The 26,388-nt window shown below is 47.6% G+C and overlaps 1 protein-coding gene across 2 annotated transcripts in view; it reads right to left on the bottom strand.

Annotated features, from left to right (window-relative positions):
* The window catches only part of LOC8037800 (dedicator of cytokinesis protein 3), a 285,268-nt gene that overhangs the window by 37,974 nt on the left and 220,906 nt on the right, over nt 1-26,388 (bottom strand). For both annotated transcript variants that reach the window (XM_040208926.2, XM_040208927.1), the window contains 3 exons: nt 25,207-25,391; nt 4,635-4,788; nt 2,174-2,272 (listed from right to left, as the gene is read on the bottom strand). In XM_040208926.2, coding sequence (XP_040064860.1) covers nt 2,174-2,272; nt 4,635-4,788; nt 25,207-25,391 — 438 coding nt within the window. The remainder of the gene's footprint in view (nt 1-2,173; nt 2,273-4,634; nt 4,789-25,206; nt 25,392-26,388) is intronic.

Below are 26,388 nucleotides of genomic sequence, written 5' to 3' on the forward strand. Positions count from 1 at the left end.
TAATAACGCTAACCGCATGTTGGGTTATCTTCGACGTAACTTTGCAAAAGCACCCCTAAAACTACTACTCTACAAGGTCGCTCTAAACTCGAATATTCCGTTTCAGTTTGGGATCCAAGCCACGAAAACTTGATACGCTCACTTGAAATGGTTCAAAATAATTCTGTTTGTTTCATATTGTGTAACTACAATAGAACTGCAAGCATCAGTACAATGAAATCTAACCTTGATCCGCCATCCCTAACATCCCGCCGCAAAACCTCTCGTCTCTTTCACAAACTGTTTCTTCATCCCTCCTTGCGCGCCCAGCATATTTTACCCCCGCAATACATCTCATCTAGATTAGATCACGTTCATAAAGTCGGGATTCCGTCGTGTACAACTAACGCTTTTTTTCAGTCATTCTTTCCTCGCACATCAGTGGAGTGGAATGGCCTTCCCGCCCCGACAGCAACAATCAAAGATCCCCAGCAGTTCAAGAACGCCATAGCTAACATGGTATAAATAAGAGTCAATTTACTGTACTAATAACCACCGCATTTTTTAACTTTATACATTGTACCCACTCCCCTGTCTATTGCCTTTGGCCCCGAGGGTATATGAAATAAATAAATAAAATAAGTAAAGGCCGCAACAAACCATCGGACAACGTGTGATGCGGATTTTGGAGGAAACCAAAGAATGCATCATTTGGGAGATATAGTGAGAGAGAAGAATAAAATTCCAGACGTCCCTCAACGGGAGTCGTAGGGAAGCGAGCAAACCAACATTATCCGTAGAATAAAAAAGAAACATCTGGCATCTAATATTTTTTGGCATTCTGGTTGCGTCGCAGTTGCTCAGATCTGCCGTGGCATAGCGGGGTCCATCGAAGTAAGTCCAGCATGTTCCAACAGAGCCCGATATGGAAGGTGGCCAGAGCTGCATTTCCAGGCTGCAGCCAGGACAAATGGGCAATGCCGTGGGCCCCAGGAGGGCATCTCACGAGTGCCTTCCTTCCCGAGAGGCACACCTCGCCACTCGAGTGCAGGGTGGGCACCCTGCACCTGGACCCATTCAGTGGCAGCCTGCCCGGCAGACAACGTTTGGTCTGCCTCTTGGGAGGAAATACCACGCTCGTGGGCGTGTTAGGTTTCTCCTGGAGCTGATCACCACGCTGTTTTGTGCGATGCTGCGTTTTAGGGGTTGGTGACACATCGGGAGAACAGTTTCACACTCAAGATACTCTATACCACGCAGGATCAGCGGAGCCCGGTGATATGCTACGAACCTTTAACCCAATTTTATATCCGGGAAATATTTTAAGAAAAGGGCTAGTTGAGCAGCAAAAACATGCAAGACACACTTCCAACTACACATGAATCTTGACAATACAAAATCTAACCCAAAAGACCCAAAACCACCTTCGTTTTAAAGGCCTTACACAACCGGCTTTTGGATGACGCAACCTAGATTCTTTTTCAAATTAACTGCCATCTGGTGGTTCGTAAACCAGTTTAAGTTTCGACAAACTAATGCTGGTCGTGAAACTATTTTATCGGGCAGCGTCAACTTTGCGCAACAATGGCGGATAGCAATTAGTTCTTCGATCCCCTCGCAATTATTTCTCGATATATTTCATCACAATTGGAGCCAGCTGAACGAGGAAGGAAATCCGTAGGAGGAAGGGGGCAACACGATTCAGGCAAGAAAAAAGCAGAAGCAAAGGGATCTGCATAAGAACTAGTAGAAGAGGAGGACAATGTATTAAAATAGTCAGTAGTCCAACGGTTGCTTGTCTTTTCTGTTTCTCCTTCCTTCCCTGTTCAGCTGGCTCCACCCGTGATGCTTAATAAACAACCAGCTCATCCCTGTATGGATTTATTTCCTTCCTCGGGTGGTGCCAGCTGAACAGTAATTAACGCGGGATATTTACTGTTCAGCCGTTCAATTCAGCTGCACAATTCAGCTGGCACCAGCCAAGAATAGGATCCAACTAGCTGAGCCCCAACCAGTAGTAGGATTTATATCAGTTTCCACGTTGTGAACGTAAGAACTGACCGGTGCAAGGCCCACGGGCCCCCTCGTTAAATGTCCGCCATCGAGGGTGTGGACGTCCCTCCCTCGCACGGAGCGACTATCGCAACCGAATCCTATGACGACCGAGCCCAAGAGAGTCGCTCCGATAGACTACCTTCTGGTCCGGCGCCGTGAGGCTGACCGAGCGTGGCCGCGACGGAATTGGGGGAGCCGCCAGGTCCAGAGGCCTCCCTTCTCCTCCCCCGGGCTCCTCCTGGATGGGACACGAATAAACCCTGTGTGTCGGGTAGTAGCTTGCGCCATCTAGCCTAGTCAATAGGAGGCACGGGGTTGGCAGATGCGCTCTTTGCCTCCTGAAGCTAAGACACCGGCCCGTCCACCGAACTGGTGGGTGTTGTGGGTTTCTTCAAGATTCAAAGGGTCCCTTTTGATGTCGTAGAACCCTCGGCTTCCCAGAGTTGTGCCCAGATAGTGGGATGGAAATACTGCTCCCTTCTCCCAGGAAGCAGGCCCCCCCCTTAAAGAGATGCTCAACTCCAGACAAAAAAATTCCCTTCAAGTTCTCGGATAGGAGACATACGTATGTTACAAAATAAATGCTCCTCGAAAATAAAACAAAAATCTGGCGCAATATTTATGTTGCGAGACTCACTCTCAGTTAGGAGCAATTCTGAAACATGCTTCTAATTAGATTCGAACCTGTTGACCATGAAATGGGATTTCCAAATCACACAGATAAATAGATATCCGTTAAACTTTTTATCGTGGGAGCTTTGCTGACATATGAGCCCCTTTGAAGACTCAAGCGTGTAAAGGGAGGAATATCAGAACAAGGGACACTCTGTCGCCTTGGTGATGGTTTTGCTGAAACCAGAACCTTGCACCATGAGTAAAATCTATCCATGGCGTTGCCGTTTCCATCTCGCAGCTCGCCAACCTCCCAGAGTTCAAGCTAGTGCATGAAGGTTACGGAGTAATAATCAAAAATCACTTTGGAGAAGCGATTCATTGTCAGTTTCCAACTGTGTCTTATATAAATCGCCGCAAAATAATATTACGTACCAAAGTACTTTTTGTTCATTAAAAAGGTTATTGTAAAATACTTTGTCTTGACATATTGTTGATCTAAGAGTGTCCATCTCCTAGTCTTACATGATTACCTCTAAATTTTGAGTGGAGACCCGCTTAAAATCTTACAGTGGCTTTTTTTTTTTTTTGCATTTTTCGATTGTATAGTTTTCAGGATGTTACAAATATTTTTCTTACTGCAGCCCACGTAAGAGGTTCCTAGACCCCTGCCAAGGTGCTTTCTAGTAACCTTCTGTATGGGAGACCGTACAAAGTACCTCCGGAAAATAAAGTTTTAAGCTGAATTGAAAAAAAAAAAAACCAAGTAATGCAAAAAGAATGCAGGTATAACATTGTGAAAAGTAACGATAACGGTATTTCGTCCCATTTGCAGCGAGGTAACAAAACGCAATCATCTATTAAGTTTAGTCAACTTATAATAAAAAACCGCGTTTTTTCGTTTCTTTTCGGTAGCAGGTGCGACAATGTTGGCAGTGCTGTTTGAAGAGGTCAGGATTCCCCAACGGGTGGGTAGCATCCTGAAAGGCACTTGCGTTGCTCATTACGCATCTGCACTTATCACAATTTTTTTCAATGACTTCAGGTTGACTCGAATTCTCAAACGGAAGATTGACGTCGTTGTTTCGTTGCTCGTTCGTATTCCGCGAGGATAATGCCTAAAAATCTCGAGATAAGTTGCAGAAAACAAGTTTGAAAACAAAAAGAAAAAACGCCATACAAATTTATTCAGAACTAGTGTCGTTATGTAGGCAAGTTGGTTCATGGTAACGGAAAAAAAAAGCGCGCAAAAAATACTCAAGGACGAAAGGAAGGTGCGAACGACACAAGCGCTGAACAGCGCGAACACAAGCGTGAACGTCAGCACTTGTGTCGTTCGCACCTTCCTTTCGTCCTTGTGTATTTTTCGCGCGCTGTTTATTTCCGTTTCTTCAGAGCACAATAACAAAAGCCGAAAGCCCTAGCAAAAAGATATTGCCAACTGCCCCGCAATAGTGTTGCTACGTGAAACATTCTTGGTTTAGTGCTAGTAACCTCCAGGCATTTCTTCTCGAGCTGTGCCTCCAAGTCGCCCATTGACTTCTCGGCCCATTCCCCGCTGGGTCGGCCTGTGTCTTCGGGCCATGGACAATGCAGGCTAGCGGGGAAACTTAATTCCTGCGCAGGTCATGCGACGTCAATTTTCCCGCTTAATCTATTCAAGAAATTCCATTTGTGTATAGGTCCTGTGACACAAAGTTATGTGACGCCATTTCTCCTGCTAAATTTAGAGGGGAAACTGATTTCTTGTCGAGGTTACGTGACGTCAAGTTTCTTCCTAAATCTAGCGGGGAAACTGAATTTGTGTACGAGTCACACGACACGAAGCCACACAACGTCATTTTTCCCACTAAATTTAGCGGAGAAACTCGTAGTTATGCTTCTTGAGGCTCCACTTGCCCCCAATGATAAAAGTGAGGTGACCCCCTTATCGTTGCCCGCCAAAGCGCACAGGGCGGCCATCAGTCAGTGTGAAGGGGAGAGGGCACCTGGAGGCGGCTGTAGATGCAGTCGTCCGAGTCCTCGGGCAGCAGCAGCAGCTGGCCGTAGACGCTCGAGCCAGACGAGGAAGAACGGGTGCTCCCCCCGCACGGCTCGCACGATGCGGGCCTCTTGCCCGGGGGCACCGGGGGCAGTGGAGAGCTGCGAGGGCAACCCCGGCTCAGCGACCCCTCCAGGGGGCCATGCAACAGTTTTTGTACTCTGCACAAATACCGCTTAAAACGCATCCCCGACATTAATGAGCCTTGAAACACACATTCGTTTTTCGCCCCACGCAATACAAGTCCCATTAAAAATTAAAGAAAAAGGAGCACCAATCGCCCCCTCAACTCGCAGCCAGAACAAGCGGCCACGTGATCGCGGATCCGATTATATGCTGCCAATGTTGATCATAGCCACGAGTGCCGTCTGGTACCGCAAAGAGCAGTTTCTTTCGACAATGGCGGTTGCATTTTGTCAGGCAGCGTCACTCTCGCACATCAATAGCAGGTGAGAATCGGTTCTTTGATCGCCTCTTTCTCGATTCATTTCAGTTTGGACGGTGTGAACAAAGCAGCAGCCCCTCGATGAAATTTCTGCCCTCCAAAGACTTTAAAGCCCAACTTGTGCCAACAGACTGGTAGGACCACTCGCCAAAATAGACCCCTGAGTAGCCACTCTGTCTAATTCGTGCGTGGTGTTGTAGCAATGTCTTAGATGTACAGGCCCCATATATCCTTCGCTTGGTACATACCGTCAAACACTAGGGGTGTGCTAATACTAATTAGTAGTTATCGAATCAAATTAAGAAAAAAAAGCCAAACATTGAATCAAATGTTGATTAGCGATCTTATTTGTACGAATTTTTCAAAGTGTGCAGTGAATAAGAATAATTACATGTGCAGAGTATGCGCCTGGTGCAGAAATACGCATCTGGTACGGAACAAAAGCTAAAACGTAAAAAAGTTCTGGTGAAAAAAGGAAAGCAGCTGCTGATGAACGTGAACCAAAGATCCAATTTTATGGTGCAAACCTAATCCATTTACCTTAAGTCTCACAAAAAAACCCAAAGTTACAGTCACATGTTCCTTTTTCTCTCGTTAAAAGCACGACCTAACACCGCAACATGTCCTTTTTTTATGTTTATATATCTCAGAAACGGGGCATTTTGCGATGTGTGGTCTCAATTTTAAGGGCAAAAAACGGCACCCGGGATTTTATTTTATATAAATAAACAGATAGGCATTAAATCTGAGTGAACAGGCTTAAACAATATAACCTGAAGCAAGAAAAAAAAACGTGGTTAGGTGTCGGAAGTCACCATCCAACAGCCGCTATGCAGCCATTCCTCCGTCCATCTACCTGCTTTCAGAGAGCCTAGATCTAAAAGAGGGAGAAAGCAAAACAACGGAGACGGCTCCTGCCAACGTTATTGCTCCTGCGCAGATTGGTCGTAAGTGCGCACGTGTTGTGTTGTCGCATGGAAAGAAGGCGAGCAAATGGAAGAGCGACGATGCCTGCCAGACTGAAGCATTCGTAGCATTTGCATTCGTCTTTTCGTCACCTTCTCGCAGTTCGTATCTCAAACGGCGAACGGACTGTTGGAAACCCTCTCAAAGCTAGGTACGCTATTTTTCCGTTTCGAATTTGCAGCTTGCGGTTCCAAAGAAGGACTACGAGAACTCAGCTGGTTTCATCGGTCTGGTGAACGTGGTTTTCTTTCTGTGATCTTGCAGTCGCCGATTTCTGTGTGTGTGGCAAGTGTTTTACATCGGCGCTTCATTTTGAAACGAGGGGCTTTACTCGTGAAAAGAATCAGGCATGCTGTAGAATTCCAGCCACCCAACAATTCCTCTCCGGAAGTGGCGCAAACGGGATGTTTCGGTTGCGATTCAAGGCTAGATTGTGTCCCGATCGTGATTAAATCCGCATGTTATCAAGTTTGCGGCATTCGTTACTTTTCTTTTTTCTAACTACCTGCGCGTTAAGATTTTCGTGGAATGGTTTGACCAAGAGGTGTTTCTCGTACGGTCTGTCTAACATCACTGAGCTAACATCGGGAGAAAAAACGGCTCTTTTAACAGCTCCGAATATATTGAATATTTGAGTGACCAAATACTAGGAATTTGATTTGTGAATTGAATTATTCGGGAACTTGCTATTCGATTACAATTCATGTACTCGAGTATTCGTACACCCCTATCAAACAACTTTATAATGAAGTCCGCAGGGCCGGCAAAATCGTTCATAATACAGAAAACTTTGTTGTATGATTAAAAAATGTTTACTCTGGCTTAACAAAACAAAAATGACAACAAAGAGGATTTAGACATTTCGCCACCTATGCAGGTGGCATCTCAGTCATACTGACCAAAATTAGACGAGTGCTCAACGATTACTATTTATTGCCAACATCTCTGTAAATGTCGGACAGGGGGGCCCCCCCATTACCGTATTCACTCGCATAATAAACACTTTTTTTCCCAAAAAATTGACAGACATTTTGGGGGCGTTCATTTGTGTAAACTTTGTTCCGAATCCTGTATAGTTCGTTCTTTGTTTTTGCTTGTTGTTAATTTTTAACCTTAGTTAGTTCTTTGATTGCCATTGCATCTTGCATTTGTTTGTATTTTTCTATCCCCCCCCCCCCCCTCATGTAATACGTTCGAACGAACGTCTTCGAGGCGAATAAAACTTCAACTTGAATTACATTGGGAAAAATTTTTGCATTGACACACTTTGTGCAAATGTCATATTAGGTGTCAATATGACACGGCAAGGTACTGTGGCACGTCTCCACTGATGGAGGCACACCCATGACTGGTCGGGGTCGCGCCACAATAACCATGCTTTATAAATTGCAAACCTTTTTAGGGCGTTTTAGGGGTGCCTTTTGCCGAAGGAAAAGCGCCCTACGAAGCTCTCAGCACGAAAAGCAACACAACCACAACCGTTCTTAGGCTAATATCCGGCAGGCACGCTCAGGTAGAATCTGCGACTATGCATATAAGAGCTCGTAGGGACTGCATGCTCACGTACAATCCATGACTACGCGTATACATGCCTTACACCTACGTCACATGATGATGTCAAACACCGGTATGCACCATGCTGGTGGTTGACTCGACGGCCCTTCGCAGCAAGAGCAATGGTAAACTGTGCTGCGCTCGAAATTCTGACGATTGTCAGAATTTTGAGCCTCGTAAGAACTCGTACGAAGTCCAACCGCCGACCACCGAAGCCCGCTCGCACGGATCAAGTTTCGTTCAAGGAGACAAGAACTCGTACAAAGTCCAACCGCCGACCGCCGAAGCCCGCTCGCACGGATCAAGTTTCGTTCAAGGAGACAAGAACTCGTACGAAGTCCAACCGCCGACCGCCGAAGCCCGCTCGCACGGATCAAGTTTCGTTCAAGGAGACAAGAACTCGTACGAAGTCCAACCGCCGACCTCCGAAGCCCGCTCGCACGGATCAAGTTTCGTTCAAGGAGACAAGAACTCGTACGAAGTCCAACCGCCGACCGCCGAAGCCCGCTCGCACGGATCAAGTTCCGTTCAAGGAGACAAGAACTCGTGCGAAGTCCAACCGCCGACCGCCGAAGCCCGCTCGCACGGATCAAATTTCGTTCAAGGAGACAAGAACTCGTACAAAGTCCAACCGCCGACCGCCGAAGCCCGCTCGCACGGATCAAGTTTCATTCAAGGAGACAAGAACTCGTACGAAGTCCAACCGCCGACCGCCGAAGCCCGCTCGCACGGATCAAGTTTCGTTCAAGGAGACAAGAACTCGTACGAAGTCGAACCGCCGACCGCCGAAGCCCGCTCGCACGGATCAAGTTTCATTCAAGGAGACAAGAACTCTTACGAAGTCCAACCGCCGACCGCCGAAGCCTGCTCGCACAGATCAAGTTTCGTTTAAGGAGAGGCTACCAGACACTCTCAGCCTACAGTGGAGCGTGCACCTCGTTGTGCCATTCTGTTGCGGATTAAATAAACGCGTTTACCCGGAGTATGTGAAACTAGGCCTAACCACTTTCACGATTTCACTGTCCGAAAGCGGACCACAGACGACAGCTTGCTTGTTGACATCAATGCATCCGATAGGTGGAGAATGTCCGGGGCTTGGCGATTCCTCGACACAAGCTTCGTCAAGTGTGTGCGACGCTCGGTTTCATGGTTGATCACTTCCGTACATGCTCCGTAACTACCTACCGCAACTACGCACTTGGTGCCGTAACAGCCGTAACGTGAGCCACTGTGACGTGAGCAGCCTGGCCTGAATTGACTTGACCCGACCGCTTGGCGGCAAAAGAAAACTGGCTTGGTGGCTCGCTAAAGTGGACGCACTTTGAGACTCGCAGATCCGAAAATTGGAAATGCATTTATTACGGAAGGGAAAAAGAAAGTCAAAATATTGATGTCCGTTGTGGGGGCTGCGTTTATTATGCGAGTAAATATAGAACTTGCTATTCGATTAGAATTCATATATTCGAGTATTCGCACACCCCTATCAAACACCTTTATAATGAAGTCCGCGGGGCCGGCAAAATCGTTCATAATACAGGTAACTTCGTTGTATGAATAAAAAATGTTTACTCTGGCTTAACAAAACAAAAATGATAAAGAGGATTTAGACATTTCGCCACCTATGCAGGTAGCATCTCCAGTACATATTGGCACAAATGAGACGAGCGGTCAAACAGTTACTCTTTATCGCTGTTGTGTTTGTGCCGACAACAGCTACACCGCCGAATAATAACTGGGTTTTATTCGGTGACGGCCATCAGCGACCGCTTGTCCTGCTGCCGCTCGAAAGTCCCTTCACGCGCTCTCTGCTCGTGCACGCGCGTCGTGCTCGTCGTCGTCGGTGCGCCAGTTCAATCGCGATCGATTATGACAATCGCCAACAACCCCGTAAATGTCTAGCAGGGGGCCAGTTTGTGTTGTGCACGGATGAGTCATGACGAATAAACCATGACTCAAGCAGCTTCCTTGGGCCCCACCACTGTTCCAGCGCCGCTGCTTTGTCTAGGTCAAACGTGTGCCCCGTTGTCCAGCAGTTGTCGACAAAATCCGTCTTTGATTGTGTCGTGTGCGTGGCCTTGGCCATGTGTCTTCTGTGTTCCTTCAGTCTCGTTGCCCCCTTCCTTCCTTCTCGCCAATGAACGTAGCATCGCAATCACCATACTGCACTTTGTATACTACCCCACTCTGGATGTCTGCATGGGTGCGGTCCTTTGGCTTTGGGAACATATTCGCCAGAGTGTAATGAGGTTTAAACACAGTTTGTACACCCGGCGGATGTAACCTTACTCCGTCTGACACGTCCCAAACACATGGGATAGACACAATCAATGTGCTCCTCTCCCGAGACACACTTTCCTTACCCCTCTGCATGCGCTGCTGAGTATCGGCAATGGACACCCTTGGATAATGGTGTTTCTCTAAAGCGTTAACTCTGTTTGTTAGTCCCTACTTCTGAAGGTGCTCGTTCGAGACACTGCATCACAACGAGATAAAAAAAGTTCTGCCTACAGACTGTTTGTGTTCCGTTGAGTGGTGAGAATTGTGAAACAAAAAATTACCGGTGTCTCAAGGCTTGCGGTACTGTACTGCCGTTTCTATGCTGCCATTACTACCTTGGCGCACAAGTATGTCCAAAAAAAGGCAAAACACCATCCTTCTCTGTCTCATAAGTAAACCTAATACAGTATAGACCACTTACAATGTAATCGCTTATAGTGCAGGACCGGGTATAACGCAGCTTTTTTAAACCACCGGTTCGCCTCCCATACAACTCGATGTAATTACATAGCGCTTAAAATGCAGGCGCGCGAAGGGAAATACCGGTTATAGTGCGGTTTCTCGAACGACTGCGCCGACCAACCGGCACACAACGCACACGCTTCCCTGTGAGGCACTAGATAACAGCGCACGACGCTAGCCGCAAGCGGCACTCGCGGGGCAAGGCGGTTGCTCAAAGAAGCGGGGAGAAGCGAAGAGAGAGGCTTCAGTTGCCATAGCAACGGAGGGATGCATGCACGTGTCGTTCACGTCCGTGCATCCCTCCGCAACGGCAGACCAATCACAAGTCGAGGAGAAGTGTTCGCGCGCGTTGCATGCCAGTCGCGGGCCGGCTTCTTCTATCCGCGAACATGGCGTCGGTTGTGATCGTCGACGTAGACCGTAGACGGCGTGGTGGAAGCTCATTGTTCCGCGTAAAAGCGCTATCCTTGACTGTGAATTTTCGTTGTGTGTCGCTATGATAACCCAGCACGTACTAAAAGGGAAGACCCACCTATTCGTGCGGCGATGTCGTGGCGGCACTCTCCAGACGGCAGAAACGCCCATGTCGTCGTGTTTGTTTACTTCGACTACAGTGGTGCTTTCTAAGCATTTGTGTTTTCGAACATCGCCCGGATTTCTTAATTGAAACATTTCATGCCTGTGCTTAAGTTAAAGGTATTACTGGCGCGTACCGTATAAAGGACGCAAATTTTCACGCGTTTTCATCGCCGGAGAAAAGTGATTAGGGTTAGCAATCCTGAACGTTCGCAACGTCCGTCCGCAACCCGCGACGCCATTAAAAAGCTGCGCCAGGCAAAAGTCACTCATTTCTTTCAAAATGTGCGACACACTTGAGAGACAAGTGTACTAGTCTGGTGAAATAAAGACTTTCCTCAAACTAAGCTTTATTTCTCATCTAACATAAAATAAATTGTTTTACAAAGGTAAGTTGTCTCATGGCATGTATTTTGGCCTGAAAAATTGATGTTTTGGTTATAGCGCGGTACCGCTTATAGTGCGGATTTTCGCGACTCCCGCGACATACGATATATGCGGTCTACACTGTAGCATGGTGAACACTGTTCAGCGCCGCGTGAAAGTCATGCAGATTCACCTTTTTCTAAATCACAAATTTGTCATCTAAATACCTGCAATACATCTTAACTGGAAAAGGAAGTGAGCTCAAAACCTGTGCTTCAACGTGCTCCATTACCAAGTTTCCCACAGGAACACAAAAATGTTTGTATGCCCTTGCCTGTGAAGGAAATTGTTCTTTTATTGCGGTTTTGCTGGAACCAAACCTACTCCAGTTTTCCCGTGATTTATCATTAAATTGAAGGGTGTCGCCCGGGAAGTTCTGCTTCTGTTTCCGTGGCGGACTTGGTTATAGAGCATGTTGAAGCATAGGTTTTGAGCTCACTACCTCTTCCAGTTAAAATGTTTTGTAGGTATGTGGACGACACATTTGTAATTTTGAAAAAGGCGAACCTGCGTGACTTTTATGCAACGCTGAACAGCGTTCACCACGCCATTCAGTTTACTCATGAGACAGAGAAAGATGGTGTTTTGCCCTTTTTGGGTCTACTTATGCGCAGGGATAGCAATGGCAGCATAGAAACGGCAGTGTACCACAAGCCTTGCGACACAGGTAATGTTTTGTCCTACGATTCCCACCACCCACTGGAACACAAACGGTTTGTAGCAAGAGCTTTTTAATGCAAAAGCATTAACTGTCCCATAGAGCGAGCCAAAATCATCACCTTTGAAGCCCTGCCAAACGGCACCTTAAATCCTTTCTCCAAGTGAAGCCAGCTCCCAGCTATGAATGCCTAGACAACGGCACCTAGTTTCCCCGATCCCAAAGGGGCTGAGTAAAGGTGATGGATTTCGGCTTCGGTTCTACTGGCTGGCACGTGTCATACTTTCAAAAAACAAGGCTCCCATTGGCCGCTGCGTGTCAGTTTCAACGACCACCACCCTATGACGCTGCTTGTCTGCAAGGCAGCGGCTCCACCACTCCACGCCCAAGATCAGCACGCCGAGGACAGCGCGCGCTTGACCATAGACGCGAGTACGCCGCAGACGACAGGAGGGAGTGGAAGATCAGCGTGCATAATTTCGCATTCACAACTTGTAAGAAGTGCTTAGGTGTACCTCGAGCCTTTTTGTCTTGTTGTGATGCAGTGTCCTCAGACGAGCACCTCCGGAAGCAGGAACGAACAAATGCAGTTAATGCTTTAGAGAAACGCCATTAGCCAAAGATGTTTATTGCCAATACTCAAAAGCGCATGCGGAGGCGTAAGGAGAGTGCGTCACGAAAAAGGCACACATTGATTGTGTCTATCCCATATGTTCGGGGCATATCAGACGCAGTAAGGAGAGCCTTACGTCCGCTGGGTGTACAAACTGTGTTGAAACCTCATTACACTCTGGCGAATGTGTTCCCAAAGCCAAACGACCGCTCCCCTGCGGACGTCCCGAGTGGGGTAGTATACAAAGTGCAGTGCAGTGATCGCGATGCAACGTACGTTGGTGAGACAGGAAGGAAGAGCGCAACGACACTGACAAAAGAGACGTGGCTAGGGCCACGCACGCGACATGATCAAAGACGGATTTTGTCCACCCCTGCTAGATGACGGGGTCGGCACACGTCTGACCTGGACAGTGCGGCGATGCTGGGACGAGAAGAACGCTGGGACCCAAGGAAGCTGCTTGAGTCATGGTTCATTCGTCACGACTCATCCGTGTGCAACACTAACCATAGCCCCTGTTACAACATGTAAATATCGTCAGTTCCGGTTTATGTTAGTTTTGATTTGAAGGCAATCATCATCATCATCAACATACGATGATGGCACAATAGAAAACGGCTTGTTCTCTCTCGTCTCCCGCTCGACTTGTACGGTCGACCAGTATGGGTCTCGAGGACGCATAAAACATGGTGTCAGAAGTAGCACAGCTGAAGTAGTTCACAGCGCACTTTGGTCTTGAAACAAAATCGCCATGCAAAAGCAGCAGCGGTGAGAAGATGTGAGCCAACACAACTGGAACGTTGTCAGTTCCCATGGAAATGCCAACGAGAATGTGCATGTAGCTGACCTCCAAATGAACTGGAAATAGTTTAAGCAACATTTTGACCTGTTAATGTGGGTGCTTGGGCTAGTTGGAAATTCATGCTTGGATGTAACACCGCAGATATACAGGCACACAAGAAGGAAACAGCGCTGCGAGTCTGTTTCCTTCTCGTGTGCCTGTGAGTGTATATCCACGCTGTTCCATCTAATTTCAACCTGTACATTGTTGCTACGAACCAAGATAACAGGTCTTCGGAGCGAAAGGTAGCTCTGCTACTTACATTCACCGGTGCACCCGTGATCGAAATCTACACCACATTTGGATTTTGGCATTCCTACCCACGCAGTCCCTCACCCAGACAAAGACTTTGCGCGAGTTCTCCAAAAGCTTAATGAGTGTGTCGCGCCAAAACGCAATGAGCTGTACGTATGTTACATCTTCCGCTGCCGAAAGCAACAACTTGGCGAGTTGTGTTCCTCAGCAACTTGAAACTGAAAGCAAAGGATAGCTACTTCGAAGACCAAGATGATCAGAAATCAGATAGTCTTCAGCATCGCAAGTGAAGCGCATGAAGCATTTCAAGTCGGAACAGCCTACAGTCAACATGGTGGCGCGAGTCCTTCATGAAATGTTGGCACAACAGACGAAGGCCTTTAAGAGTGAAGGCAATGTGCACAAAAACGACTCCATTAAGGTAAAAGCAAAATGCAAAGAAGTGCACGCCAAAAGCAGTCAAGACCCGCAGGTACTGTGGGACAGCTCACCCATTCGAAGACACTGTGTCCAGCCTGGGGACAAAACTTGCTCAAAATCTGGCAGAGAAAACCACTTTGCAAGACGAAACAAGTCGAAGAACACTGTTCACACTGTCACGAATGACTCCAGTTCGGAAGATTTCAGAAAAGCACCAGCAAAGGGATCTTTGTAACCCTCCGAAACAGGAAAAACAATGAAGCCATCAAGTTCTAAGTGGATGCTTGCCCAAAGAGGAATTCAGCCCTGCAAGAAGCTCCTTCAAAGCTAATAACGTACAATGACACAATGGTGGAGCCAAAAGGGAAGTGCCGACAACACTTGACTAACCCTACAATAAAAAAGAAATACCCGAGCAAGTTTGTTGTTGGTGCAGGCAACTTAGCACCACAGTTGGAAAGACAGACTTACGAAAGAATGCAGCTGATCAGCATAAAGTACGACCTTGTTTCAGCGATCCAGAATAAGTCAGTGTCTCAGCATGATCTACTGGCAAGACATTACTCAGATGTCCTACGAGGTGACCAAGGGTGCAGGTCAAGTACACCTGAAAGTTGACTGAAAAGCCCCAGACGTCGACGTCATGACCTCTGAGCATCGAGCCAAAGCTACAACAAGTGCTCAAGGAACTTAGTGACAAGCCAATCGTTGCCAAGGTTGCCTACTCAGTGGGTTAGCCACATGGTTGTTGCGACAAAGGACGACTGTGCATCGACCTACAAGCCATCAACCGAGCCCTCGAGAGGGAACGACACCCATTGCCAATTCTAGAGGATGTCTAGAGATCCTCCAGAATTCAGAAGAATGACCAAGAATTTTCTATTGCAACGTTGCAGCAACTGTGGCAGCGGGCACTACTCGAGACTCACGTTTGCTAAACAAAAACCATAAAACGGCTTGCCAATGGTGCAGCTCTGTGGTAATGCACCCGCTTTACACGCAACACAGCTTCAATTGAGAAAGCGGCAGGCAATCTTTTTGCAAGCAGTTGGCCAGATTGCAACGGACGCCCTTTTATGCCAACTACTACAACCACAACAACAATGGAGATCCACTCCATAACAGCTATTGCCCTAAAAAGGTAATCTCACCAGACTTCTGACAAGGTAAAAAGAAACAAAAGATGCTACAATTGAAAATGAGCGTGTTGGTTAATAGATACAAAACTTGAAAGTATCAAACAGCGAAAACGAGGACGGGAACAGGACATCTTTCATTTAGCAACAACATAGAATGGCACAACGATAAAACCGCCCCCCAAAGGCTTCAACGTTCTCGAAGAGGGAAAGGAGATAATTGTTTTATAGGAAAGGGAATTTACCGAAAATATAAAAGTTTAAAAAGCGCTGGCGTCGCGACAAGGTATCACTGCTTTAGTTATCTCTGATTACTTAGAATTCAACCTTTTTCATTGTCAATGATAATGAGGTGCAGAAATATTGTTGTTTACAGTCCCAAAGGGAAATGTACTATAAATATAAAAGTTTACAAAGCTCTAGCGTCACAACGAGGTGTCAGTTATCTAGTCATCTCTGGTATTAGGAATTCGACCTCTGTCTTTGTCAATGATAAAGAAGGTGCAGAAATGTTGTTGTTTACAGTCCCCATGGCCAATGATTCAATGATTTCTCTCCCAAATCTGTTGTTGTGCCCGCCCAGCATTCAAGTATCAGAGAAATAAGGAGTACAGTCATCGCACGTGCGGCTGTGAACGACAATTGGGTGATACGACTCATTTGAAGCCTTTGATGCTTCCAAGTTGTGTTCTCCGAGTCGATGGTTAGCGCATCTCCGAGTTTGTACTGTAAGGTATCAGGTTGGCCGACGAGACCAACCCGGCCTCGTCGAGTTGGCCGACGAGGCCGGTGGCTCGGCTGTGCCACGCACAGCCGAGCCACCGGGTTGAGGAGAAAGAAGTGGTAGCTCGTGGGCAGTTGGTTCTGGCGGTTGGAATGAGCAGCCATGATTTACGGGTGTCTTAGAGCAAGAGTTTAAGAGACGTTGAAACCTGACAGTACAATGTACTGACTGGTGCAGATTAGTGGAATTGAATGGACCTTTTGTTCTTCACATTCTACGGACTTTTTGGCACGCTTTACATTGCACCGTCTGGGACTGTCGCTCCTATTAACCTTTTTACACATTTTTACAAACACTATTTTCTGCTATTTTCCTTTGGGTACCATAGAACTTTCTTGATGTCTCTGAATGCCGGCCTTGCTGGACTCCCATAGGTATATCTGCATTAATTTAGAGTTTGTTGCATCTGTGTTCCCAGCTGTTAGCAGAAACTGCCAGCCAAAGCAGTTGATGCGATGTGTTGGCCTTGATTTTAGTGCATCGTCATTCCACTTCCCCTAAACAGCTGGCTGTCCAGACACTCAGTGGTAGGACCGATCATGTGGGCTCTGTTCGTAAAAAGCTTGCACTATCCGTTTCACTTCCCTCCTCTTAAAAAAAGATTTAATCGAGACTTGGCCACAATGGCGCTTTTACTAATGGCCCAGATCATGATGTCTGACACACAGTTTGGCCCTCCCGTGGAAAAAGACGCCTGCTCTGGACACTCTTTGCTGCTTTTAAGGGGATCTTGGAGCTTTGTTTTCTTATTTTATATGACGAAACCCAATGAAACTGCACAAGCTTATTCAACTTTTTGGGCTGACTTGAAATATCTACCGGAATATACCGAGTCATCGCCCACCCCCTGAAATTCATTGAAAAAGTGGGGTGGGCCACGTCTCAATGAGTGAGCACAAAAAAGTAAAAAATAAATAAAGAAAAAACAAAAAAACACCTTTGTGCATATCTAGCGCAGCTGCACAAGAGATACATTAAACCCAAAACTCGAATTGTTTTCATTGTTTCATGCACAAAGTACTCGTAAAAATGTTTTACTATTGCAAAGTCCATAGCTTGCATACGCACTACGAACACCACCGATCGGCATACAGCGCAGACGTTTGTTTCGTGAAAGCATGTTTCTAACACCGCTATGTTCTCTCCTCAGTAGCAAAAAAATAAGTCCACAAGAAAATAGAAAAACCAACCAAGGTGCGAGTGGGCAGACGAAAGGAGCGACGAACAGCGATGCTGGGGAGGCGGGAAAGCCGGTGATCCCGCTGGCAAATGCTTGGACATTAGTCGCCTTGGCAATCGCAAGCTCTTGTGCAACTTTCTTGTTTGGTGCATACATGCGTGCGTCCACGCAGGGCGTGCCATCAACACGGGCTCAGGCGGCATTGCTGCATGGCATGGATGGCAGCTCGGACAGGGAGCTCGAAATGGGACACTCTACAAACGTCTACGTGCGGCGTTCCAGCAAAGCTTTATTTACCCGTTGGCTTCGTCTTAGGGGGGACGCGGGTCCTAAAAATGCAAAAAATCGCAAAAAAGTTCATTTTTCAAAAATACCGTATTTGGGTGCCTTACATATCCAGGCACATCTCCGAAATATTATAGCGCAATTCAAACTCAAAGTATAAAAAAAAACGATAATTACGTCGCGCGGAACGCACCCAAAATCTTCCCGAAAGAGGAAATTGACGTCGAAATGTGCGCCCTCTGCGCTTCGCCGGCGCATGCCCGTTCGCGGCCATTTTGGTCTCGTTCGAAAGCTTGCTTCTTTGTCTACATTTTTGGCGCCATTAAAAGTGGTGTCCACCCGGGGAAAGCACAGAATACCGCGTTTCCCCGGAGAAAGAAACTGAGCTAGCGATTGGCTAAGGAGCACGGGCCGCAGCGAGCGCTGTCGCTATTGGCCGAAGCGCATGCCTCTTCTCCTGAAATATCTCATTCTCCTCTCCCTCCTCTCCTTCCTCGCGGCGCGGAAGAAGCCGAGAGCAGTCGAGCAACGCAGTTGAGATCGTTGTTTGTCGTCTGCTAGCGGTTGCGTTTTGGCTTCAAGCACGTTGATTTTCGACGTCCGCCTGCTTCGTTTAGCTCGACGCATTTAGTAGACATCGGTAGCGATCGCGATGCCTAGCGTGAAGCGTTCAACGCAGCGTGCGTACGGCAAGCGGAAGCGTCGGGCGTGGAACAAGAGGACTTCGCTCGCATCGCCAGCCGCGTTGCTTGAGACGGACATGCGGCAAGTTTAGCTGCCAGCAGCTACATCGTCTTCCGAGATGCCCACCCCTGATGTGAGCAATGAAGGAGACGACGGCGTCGGCCCTGGTTCGTCACGACTCGACTCGCATTTCTACACGGAAAGCGAAACTGCCCAACGTGCGGCGCGGGCTGACGAGTTGAAGGAGGATTTGGCCGCGAAGTCTGCCACGCAACGGAAGTTGACCTCCTCAATGTCTCTGTCGAGGATGAAGAGACAGATTCCGGCACGCCGTTCGTGATCGTCGATTTGAACGTGCTGAACATGTTCTTCGTGAGCACCAATGTGGGCAGTGCGGATTGGCCGCGCCTACGCTCGAGAAAGCCAAGGAGAAAGAGTACGGGCTGGCTGTGAAATTGGTGCTGACGTGACCGTCGTGCGGCTTCTGCGAGAAGCATTTTTCGTCGCCCAGAACTCAGGGGGGGCACGGATTATGCCATTTGAGCTCAACATGAGAACTGTGAAAGGGATCCAGTCCATTGGAAAAGGGTCCACTGCGCTCTCCGACTTCTGTGCGGCTTTGAACGTTTCTCACAAAGGTCTTCACCATAAGACGTTCCAGCACCACTTGCCGACAGTGATGCAAGCCTGTGAGCTGTCAGCAGCAGCTTGTGAAGCAGAAGTGTTGAAGCTGTGAGGACCCTCTATGCAGACTTTCTGAACCTTCCGAACAACATTGACGTCATGTCATGTATGATGGCACCTGGAAGACGCAAGGTCGCACGTCTCCCATTGGTGTGGGCTGCATCGCGGAGCCATACACCGGCCTGGCGATCGACCACATCGTCCTCTGCAACCTCTGCTTGGGATGTTCACTTGGCCCAAAGCCCGAAGAGGAAAGCTACAGTGCGTGGTTGGCTGAGCACAAGCCAGACTGCAAAAAGAACATAGACTGCAAGTCGGGGCGAATGGAGGTGGAGGTAGCACTCATCATGTTCAAAAGGTCCTTTGAGAAGCATGGTCTGCGCTACACAATGGTCCTCTCTGACGGAGACAGCAGGACGCATCATGCTCTGACAGATGAAGCTGTCTACGGGTTCGTGGATATTGAAAAGAAGGACTGCCTCAACCATGTCCACAAGTGGATGGGATCAGCCATGCGGACGCTTGTTGACAAAAAGAAGGCTCAAGGCGAGGTGCTCGGAGGAAAGGGCAGGCTGACACAAGACAGGATAAAAAAGATAACCAACTACCATGGTTATGCCCTTCGGAGCCACAGCCACGACGTACCTGCGATGGAGAAAGCTGTACAAGCCATCCTTCGCCACATGTCGTCCACCGACGAGTCTCCCGACCACGACCTCTGCCCTGAGGGAGTCAGCTCATGATGTTTTTACAACAGAGCAGTTGCCAACAACGAGCAACCCCGTGGCCACAAGAACGCCCTCCCAGGCTTTGTTCAAGAAGCACAGGAACCAGTGTTTGCCAGGCGACAAGGACTTGCTCCAGCGGTGCAGTGATGGCAAGACGCAGAACCCGAGTGAAAGCCTGCACTCCGTCATCTGGGCGCAGGTCTCGAAGAACAATGTACAGAGGGCTGTTGCTGAAGCTGTGAGCGTCTTCAACCAGGGAGTGAGGAAGACAAACGTGGCTAGCAGCCTGGGCTACATGGCTGCCCTCGTCAGGCACCGAGAAGGACAGTCGGAGGCTGCACAACAAAGAGTTCTCTGACAGCATGAAGAAGAGACTCTCCACAAGGCAGGCACAGAGGGCTGTTGCTGAAGCTGTGAGCGTCTTCAACCAGGGAGTGAGGAAGACAAACGTGGCTAGCAGCCTGGGCTACATGGCTGCCCTCGTCAGGCACCGAGAAGGACAGTCGGAGGCTGCACAACAAAGAGTCCTCTGACAGCATGAAGAAGAGACTCTCCACAAGGCAGGTACAGAGGGCTGTTGCTGAAGCTGTGAGCGTCTTCAACCAGGGAGTGAGGAAGACAAACGTGGCTAGCAGCCTGGGCTACATGGCTGCCCTCGTCAGGCACCGAGAAGGACAGTCGGAGGCTGCACAACAAAGAGTTCTCTGACAGCATGAAGAAGAGACTCTCCACAAGGCAGGCACAGAGGGCTGTTGCTGAAGCTGTGAGCGTCTTCAACCAGGGAGTGAGGAAGACAAACGTGGCTAGCAGCCTGGGCTACATGGCTGCCCTCGTCAGGCACCGAGAAGGACAGTCGGAGGCTGCACAACAAAGAGTTCTCTGACAGCATGAAGAAGAGACTCTCCACAAGGCAGGCACAGAGGGCTGTTGCTGAAGCTGTGAGCGTCTTCAACCAGAGAGTGAGGAAGACAAACGTGGCTAGCAGCCTGGGCTACATGGCTGCCCTCGTCAGGCACCGAGAAGGACAGTCGGAGGCTGCACAACAAAGAGTTCTCTGACAGCATGAAGAAGAGACTCTCCACAAGGCAGGCACAGAGGGCTGTTGCTGAAGCTGTGAGCGTCTTCAACCAGGGAGTGAGGAAGACAAACGTGGCTAGCAGCCTGGGCTACATGGCTGCCCTCGTCAGGCACCGAGAAGGACAGTCGGAGGCTGCACAACAAAGAGTTCTCTGACAGCATGAAGAAGAGACTCTCCACAAGGCACAGACCAGGATTATAGTCCTGGACTTCTCTGAGAGTCGGGCACGCCCATCGCCCATTCACAAACTGGTGTTTTGAAGACACCCCCTAAAAAAGCCCTTCTTAGGGCTAACCAATTGTTGCAGATCGGGCTGTTTTCCCTACCCGTGTCTCTCTCTTAGTATGAAATTCAAACCAAGGGCATTCCACCCATCTTTCAATGTTGTTACTTTTGCGTACCCAAACTTCAAAGTCTATTTCCTCAGCTTTGTTTTTTTAGTATATTCTCCGGCCAGGAAGGCTTTTTGATTCACTTGCGCTCAACCGATTTTTATAAACTTGGTACTATTTTTTTTGGAATGAACTAGACTGCAAGCTAAAGCTATTTTTATTATGATACTTTTTGGTACATAGAACTGGCGGTTCATTATTAGCCATTGCTATAGCTTGTATGTCTTCTGTTCACTTTAATTTTTTACATGATTGTACGGTGCTATAGAAATAAAAATAGCTTTAGCTTGTATGGTATTTCTTTAGGAAGCAATTGATACCTTTTTTTCATTAAAATTTTAATAAGGTTGTTTTTAAAAACTTTTCCTGAAATTAGCTAATTAACATTTTATTTTCTTAATAACTTCTCACAAAATCGAGATATCTGAAATCTGATAGCAGTTATGACATCAGCGCAATAAACTGCATGCCTGTGCCAAAAATCGTTGAGATAGGACAATAAACAAAAAATAAATTTTGAGAACCCACTTCCTCCATTAAAGGGGCACTCAAGCGGTTTTTGGAGAAGCCGCTTTTTGGTGTGATGGCGTTAAGGAAGTGTCAGTGAATGAGTATCTTCAGTTTTAGAAGGCAGAACCGCCTATTAATCACGCAGGAATAAAATATGTGCGGACTCTTTGCTGTACTTGCGAGGACCAATAAAATCATCGTATGTTTGAAAATTTTGGCGGTCTTTGTAAAGTTTCGCTAAAAAAACAATTTTCAGTTCATTTAAATATGTTGCGCATGATAATTTCGCAAGACGTAAAATATTTCTAGTTTAGAATACGCAATACGGCAATTATCGTCTCACAAACAAAGGACTACGTTTTCTCCTTGCCTTCCTCTGCGGGGGGGTGAATTTCCCGTTCCCCAAGGATGAGCGGAAGCGCACGTATCACTGCGCGTTGCAGGCCGGTCGTGCCGGTCGCGGGCCGGCCGGCTCCTATCTGCAAACATGGCGTCGGTGGTGATCGTCGGCGTGGACGGCGTAGCGAAAGCTCATCGTTCCGCGTAAAAGCGCTATCCTTGACTGTGAATTTTCGTCGTGTGTTGCTTTGATAACCCAGCACGTACTAAAAGGGAAGATCCACCCACGCGTGCGGCAATGTTGTGGCGGCACTCTCAAGACAGCAGAAACGCCCGTGCCGTCGTGTTTGTTTACTTCGACTACAGTGATGCTTTCTTAGCATTTGTGTCCTCGAACATCGCCCGGATTTCTTATTCGGCGCATTTCATGCGTGTACTCAAGTTCAAGGTATTACTGGCACGTACCGTATAAAGGATGCAACTTTTTATGCATTTTCATCACCGGAGAAAAGTGATTAGGGTTAGCAATCCTGAACGCTCGCAACGTCTACCTGATCACGAAATCATATTTCTACGTTGCTATATCGCTGCTAAGATTACATTGTCTTTTATAATCGTAGAAAATGTGTGTGGCGATATTTGTACTACTGCAGTGTACTGTATTAGAGTCGTGATCGTCCAAGACGGCGGACTGCATCTTTTTATTTCATTTTTTTTTCACCCACTGTACCCTGCAAGCCTATCAAGAAAAAATAATAATAAAGCTTTAGGTTATAGAAAATTGTCTGTCTATATTCTGTTATGGCATTGAGTAGCAGTGCGTCCCCTTTTTAGAGGGGCCGCTGAAACAGCTGACGCTGGTGTATAGAAGCGGTCGCTGTGCTGACGACCCGCTGCGCTTGTAGTGTTTGCAGAGCGGTCGTTCCGGTCGCTCCGGTTGCAACGCACGCAGTCGTAGGTACGCGCTCGTTGCACATGTCTGAACCAGCCTTACCCCCGTCCTCCCGAGACGAAAGTCAACGCGGCGACATCGTTTGACATCACGTACCAGAGGTAACGCTGCAATGTCAAACGTTGGTCTGGTTACGACTTGCCCCAACCGCAAATCGAAGAACGCCCGAAAAGGTCTGCGTTTCCTCGTCCTCGGAACTCGAACATGACTCCGAAGCGCTGCTATCGTCCACATCGCACGTCGGAGTGGCGTCATAGGAAATCATCCCCAGGTCGGCTGTCCGCCGAAGAACTTCAACCTCTAACGGCGTCAGGTCCTCGAGCGTAGAGAACTCCGCCATGATCGAAGCTCGAATGACAAAGAGGTTCGGCCGATGCAACTATTTCGGGATCACTGCGCGACGGAACGTTGTCCAACACCGTTGGCCCGAGATCTTTTTGATAAGCGTGCGAGGACCAATGAGAATGGTTTCGTTTTCGGCTGGATCCGAGGTTTGGCGGCCTTCAATTACACTTTTATTAAAAATAATCACCGTATGACTATACTTTTTGGTTTTTAGGGATACTAGGGCGTCTAAATTCAGCTGTCATCATTTAAACACAAACTCAAAAACCACCTGAGTGCCCCTTTAAGCATAGCAAAACCGTGGTCGCAACATGCCGCAAGGGTCCGCGGCAACCTTATTTCGGTGGAGATGGACTTGGACCTTACACTCAGCGGTTCCAGGATATGGGGTGTTCGCTGACCTCACGATCCCTGAATGGGTAAGTGCTTGTGTAACCTTCCCAACCTTTTTTTTTTTTTTTTTTTCGGTGTTGAATTTTTTGTAGGCAAGACACACTTTTATTTTGTTATCTCCCAAGTTTTCTTTTCGCACGGATACACTACAACTTCGGGGTCGCTCGCAGAGGAAATGCGTAAACAAAGAGAAGTGTCTTTCTCTCCTTCGTTTTACTTTGTCAGGGATGTCCTCCAACCGTAAGGTTCGCAACCACGTCATTCAGGTAGGATGAATGTTTGCGGATCACGGAGCCCGCGTTGGGGTATTTGTAGGAGTGGGCAATCCCTCTGCGTTATTTTGGTAATCAATATTGGCCCAAAAAGTGGGGTGGGCCATGACTCGGGATATTACGGTAGTCATTTTCTCAGTCAGTAGAATTGTCCTCAAGAGAAGTAAAACTCACCTGCCTTTGTTTGTAGGAGCAATAGGGAAAAAACTACTCAACATAATAACACGGCTAGATACTACAAAGTGTAGAGAATACAATGTTGGAAGCACTTTAAAGATTAACCCATTGGTAGTGATTTTATCCCACATTGAAGTTCAGTGCTCAATCTGTGGCTAACAAGCATTAGAACAAAAGATAAATTAAAAAATTTCTTAGACCTATATTCATAATCTCCTCCCAACATTGCATGCTTCACACATTTAGCTACATGTTTCTATCTGCCTTAGATGCTAAGATATCTCCGGTGAAAATTTTGAACGAGTCCAAAAATTGTGTTTTGTGAAAACAGTGTTTCAGAGTCGACTTGAATGCACATTCAGCCTGCAAAGACATTATAAGTTGATTTATAGCTCAAACATTCATCCGCAAAATTAGAAACCTGGTAGATTCAGGAAAGCAACAGCTGTAGAGGTAAGCATCGCATTTTTCAAACGAATGGGGTCTTAGGAATTTTTTGCCTCCAAAGACCTCGAGGGTCAAGGTGAAGGCAGACATGCAAAGCAGACTTTTGCTTGCGAGGGGACAGAAACCCTCGAGAAAGGGAACGCTTCCAGAAAGGGCAAATTGGGACATTATGTGGTTTGCTTTTATACGGTGACTGAGTCGACCAAAACGCAACACTTCGCGCACGACAGGGCAGATGCGAAAAAGTGAGAAGCAATCGCGTGTACGACCAAGCTTCGCCCCAGCAGATTCCACTTTCTTCGATAAGCAACTTCTTTGTTTGCCGCAGCTCGTCCGGTAGTTGTCAGTCAACAAAACAGTTTACTCGTTGCTACGTCTCAGACACGACGCCAGAGCTCGGCGATTTGGTACCTCGACGCTAAAGCACCCTTTCGCACGAGGAAGGGGCAAACCTGCCAGCTACGTAGCTTCTCTCTCCCTAACCGTGGTGTCTTTGAGTTGAACAATTTGGGGTTCCTATAAAGATGTCGGTATTGTTAAGAGATGCGGATTACGGGTCATCAGAGAGCATCTAAAGGGGCCTTCGGTGCGAGTTTCCTCCATTTCCTTCTCCGCAATGGCCGGAAGAAGCCCCACCCACCTGAGGATGGACGGCCTCCTGCTCTCTGCCCCCGGGGAGCCCCTGGAGCTCGGCCCGGGAGAGGCGGCCTCGCGCACCGACTGCTTCATGATCACAAAGCGGTCCACCAGGCGCCGCTGCAGGGGAAGCACCTCCGGAGGGGCCAGTCTGCCGTGCAGGGAAAGCCCTCCCTCCAGGATGTGCACCTGCAGGGCAGAGTCCGTCTCACCGTCTAGAGCCTCCGGATTATTATGGACTTCTTTCGCACTCTCAGCAGGATTCTCTCGCTTGTGTGGTAGAACAAAGAAATTGCGAGTGGCCCGGCAAACTCCGAGCCCAGACTGGGCCAAGAAACTTCCCAAGTGACGCGTGCTGCGAGTTGAAATTATTTTTTAACATAGAATTTGCTTCACTCAACATTTTCTACAAAAAACCGTCACAAACAAGCATCATAGTGAGCGTCGTGAACGAGTGACACGCTGGGAACAGTACAGGCATTAAGGTTATATAAAGTTAAAAGTTTGAGCCCCGACAGAGCTTGAACCCGGGTCGGTGTGGTGGTATTCAGATGCTAGAGTCACTGAGCTACAAGTTTGCAGACGTGGATTGGCCAATGTTTTGATTTAAAAGCAAAAGTGCCAGGGACAGGGGAAGGTTTTAGATGAAAATAATACTTTTAATAATAATAATCATCAAATAGATAAAAATAAACAAATAAAATAAATAAAACAAAAATAGGATAATAAAGTAGAAATAAAATAAGATAAAATAAATGTAAAAAATGCAAAGCCAAAATACTGTGAGAAATTGAAAAAGTTAATAAACAAAAAATGGATAATAAAACATTTGGCAGAGACACGATTGCATATGTGTGTTGTGTTAGCATAGGGACAAGAACACAACCATTCCTTCTCGAGCCCAGACCAAGAGTGTTCTTTACTTGGTCGTCCTCTAGCAGCCCCCCAACCTCCGGCACGCGATAACTAACTTAGCTTACTGAACACCTCCCCCTTTTGGTCGGATAGTATTACAAGTTCAATCTATTCACCGACTTCACTGTCCGTCCACTTCTGGTGACAGTCAGACCTTGTGGCCCACTAGGAGCTGCTGGCAGCTCTGGTAGAGGCTGCACCCTGTCACTGGTAGCCGGAACCCCAGAAGAGGTTGGAGTCGACGGTACCAGATGGAATCTGTTGCGCCTTA

The sequence above is a fragment of the Ixodes scapularis genome, unplaced genomic scaffold (assembly GCF_016920785.2).
Source record: "Ixodes scapularis isolate PalLabHiFi unplaced genomic scaffold, ASM1692078v2 PGA_scaffold2__306_contigs__length_199485367, whole genome shotgun sequence".
Classification (NCBI taxonomy): Eukaryota; Metazoa; Arthropoda; class Arachnida; order Ixodida; family Ixodidae; genus Ixodes; species Ixodes scapularis.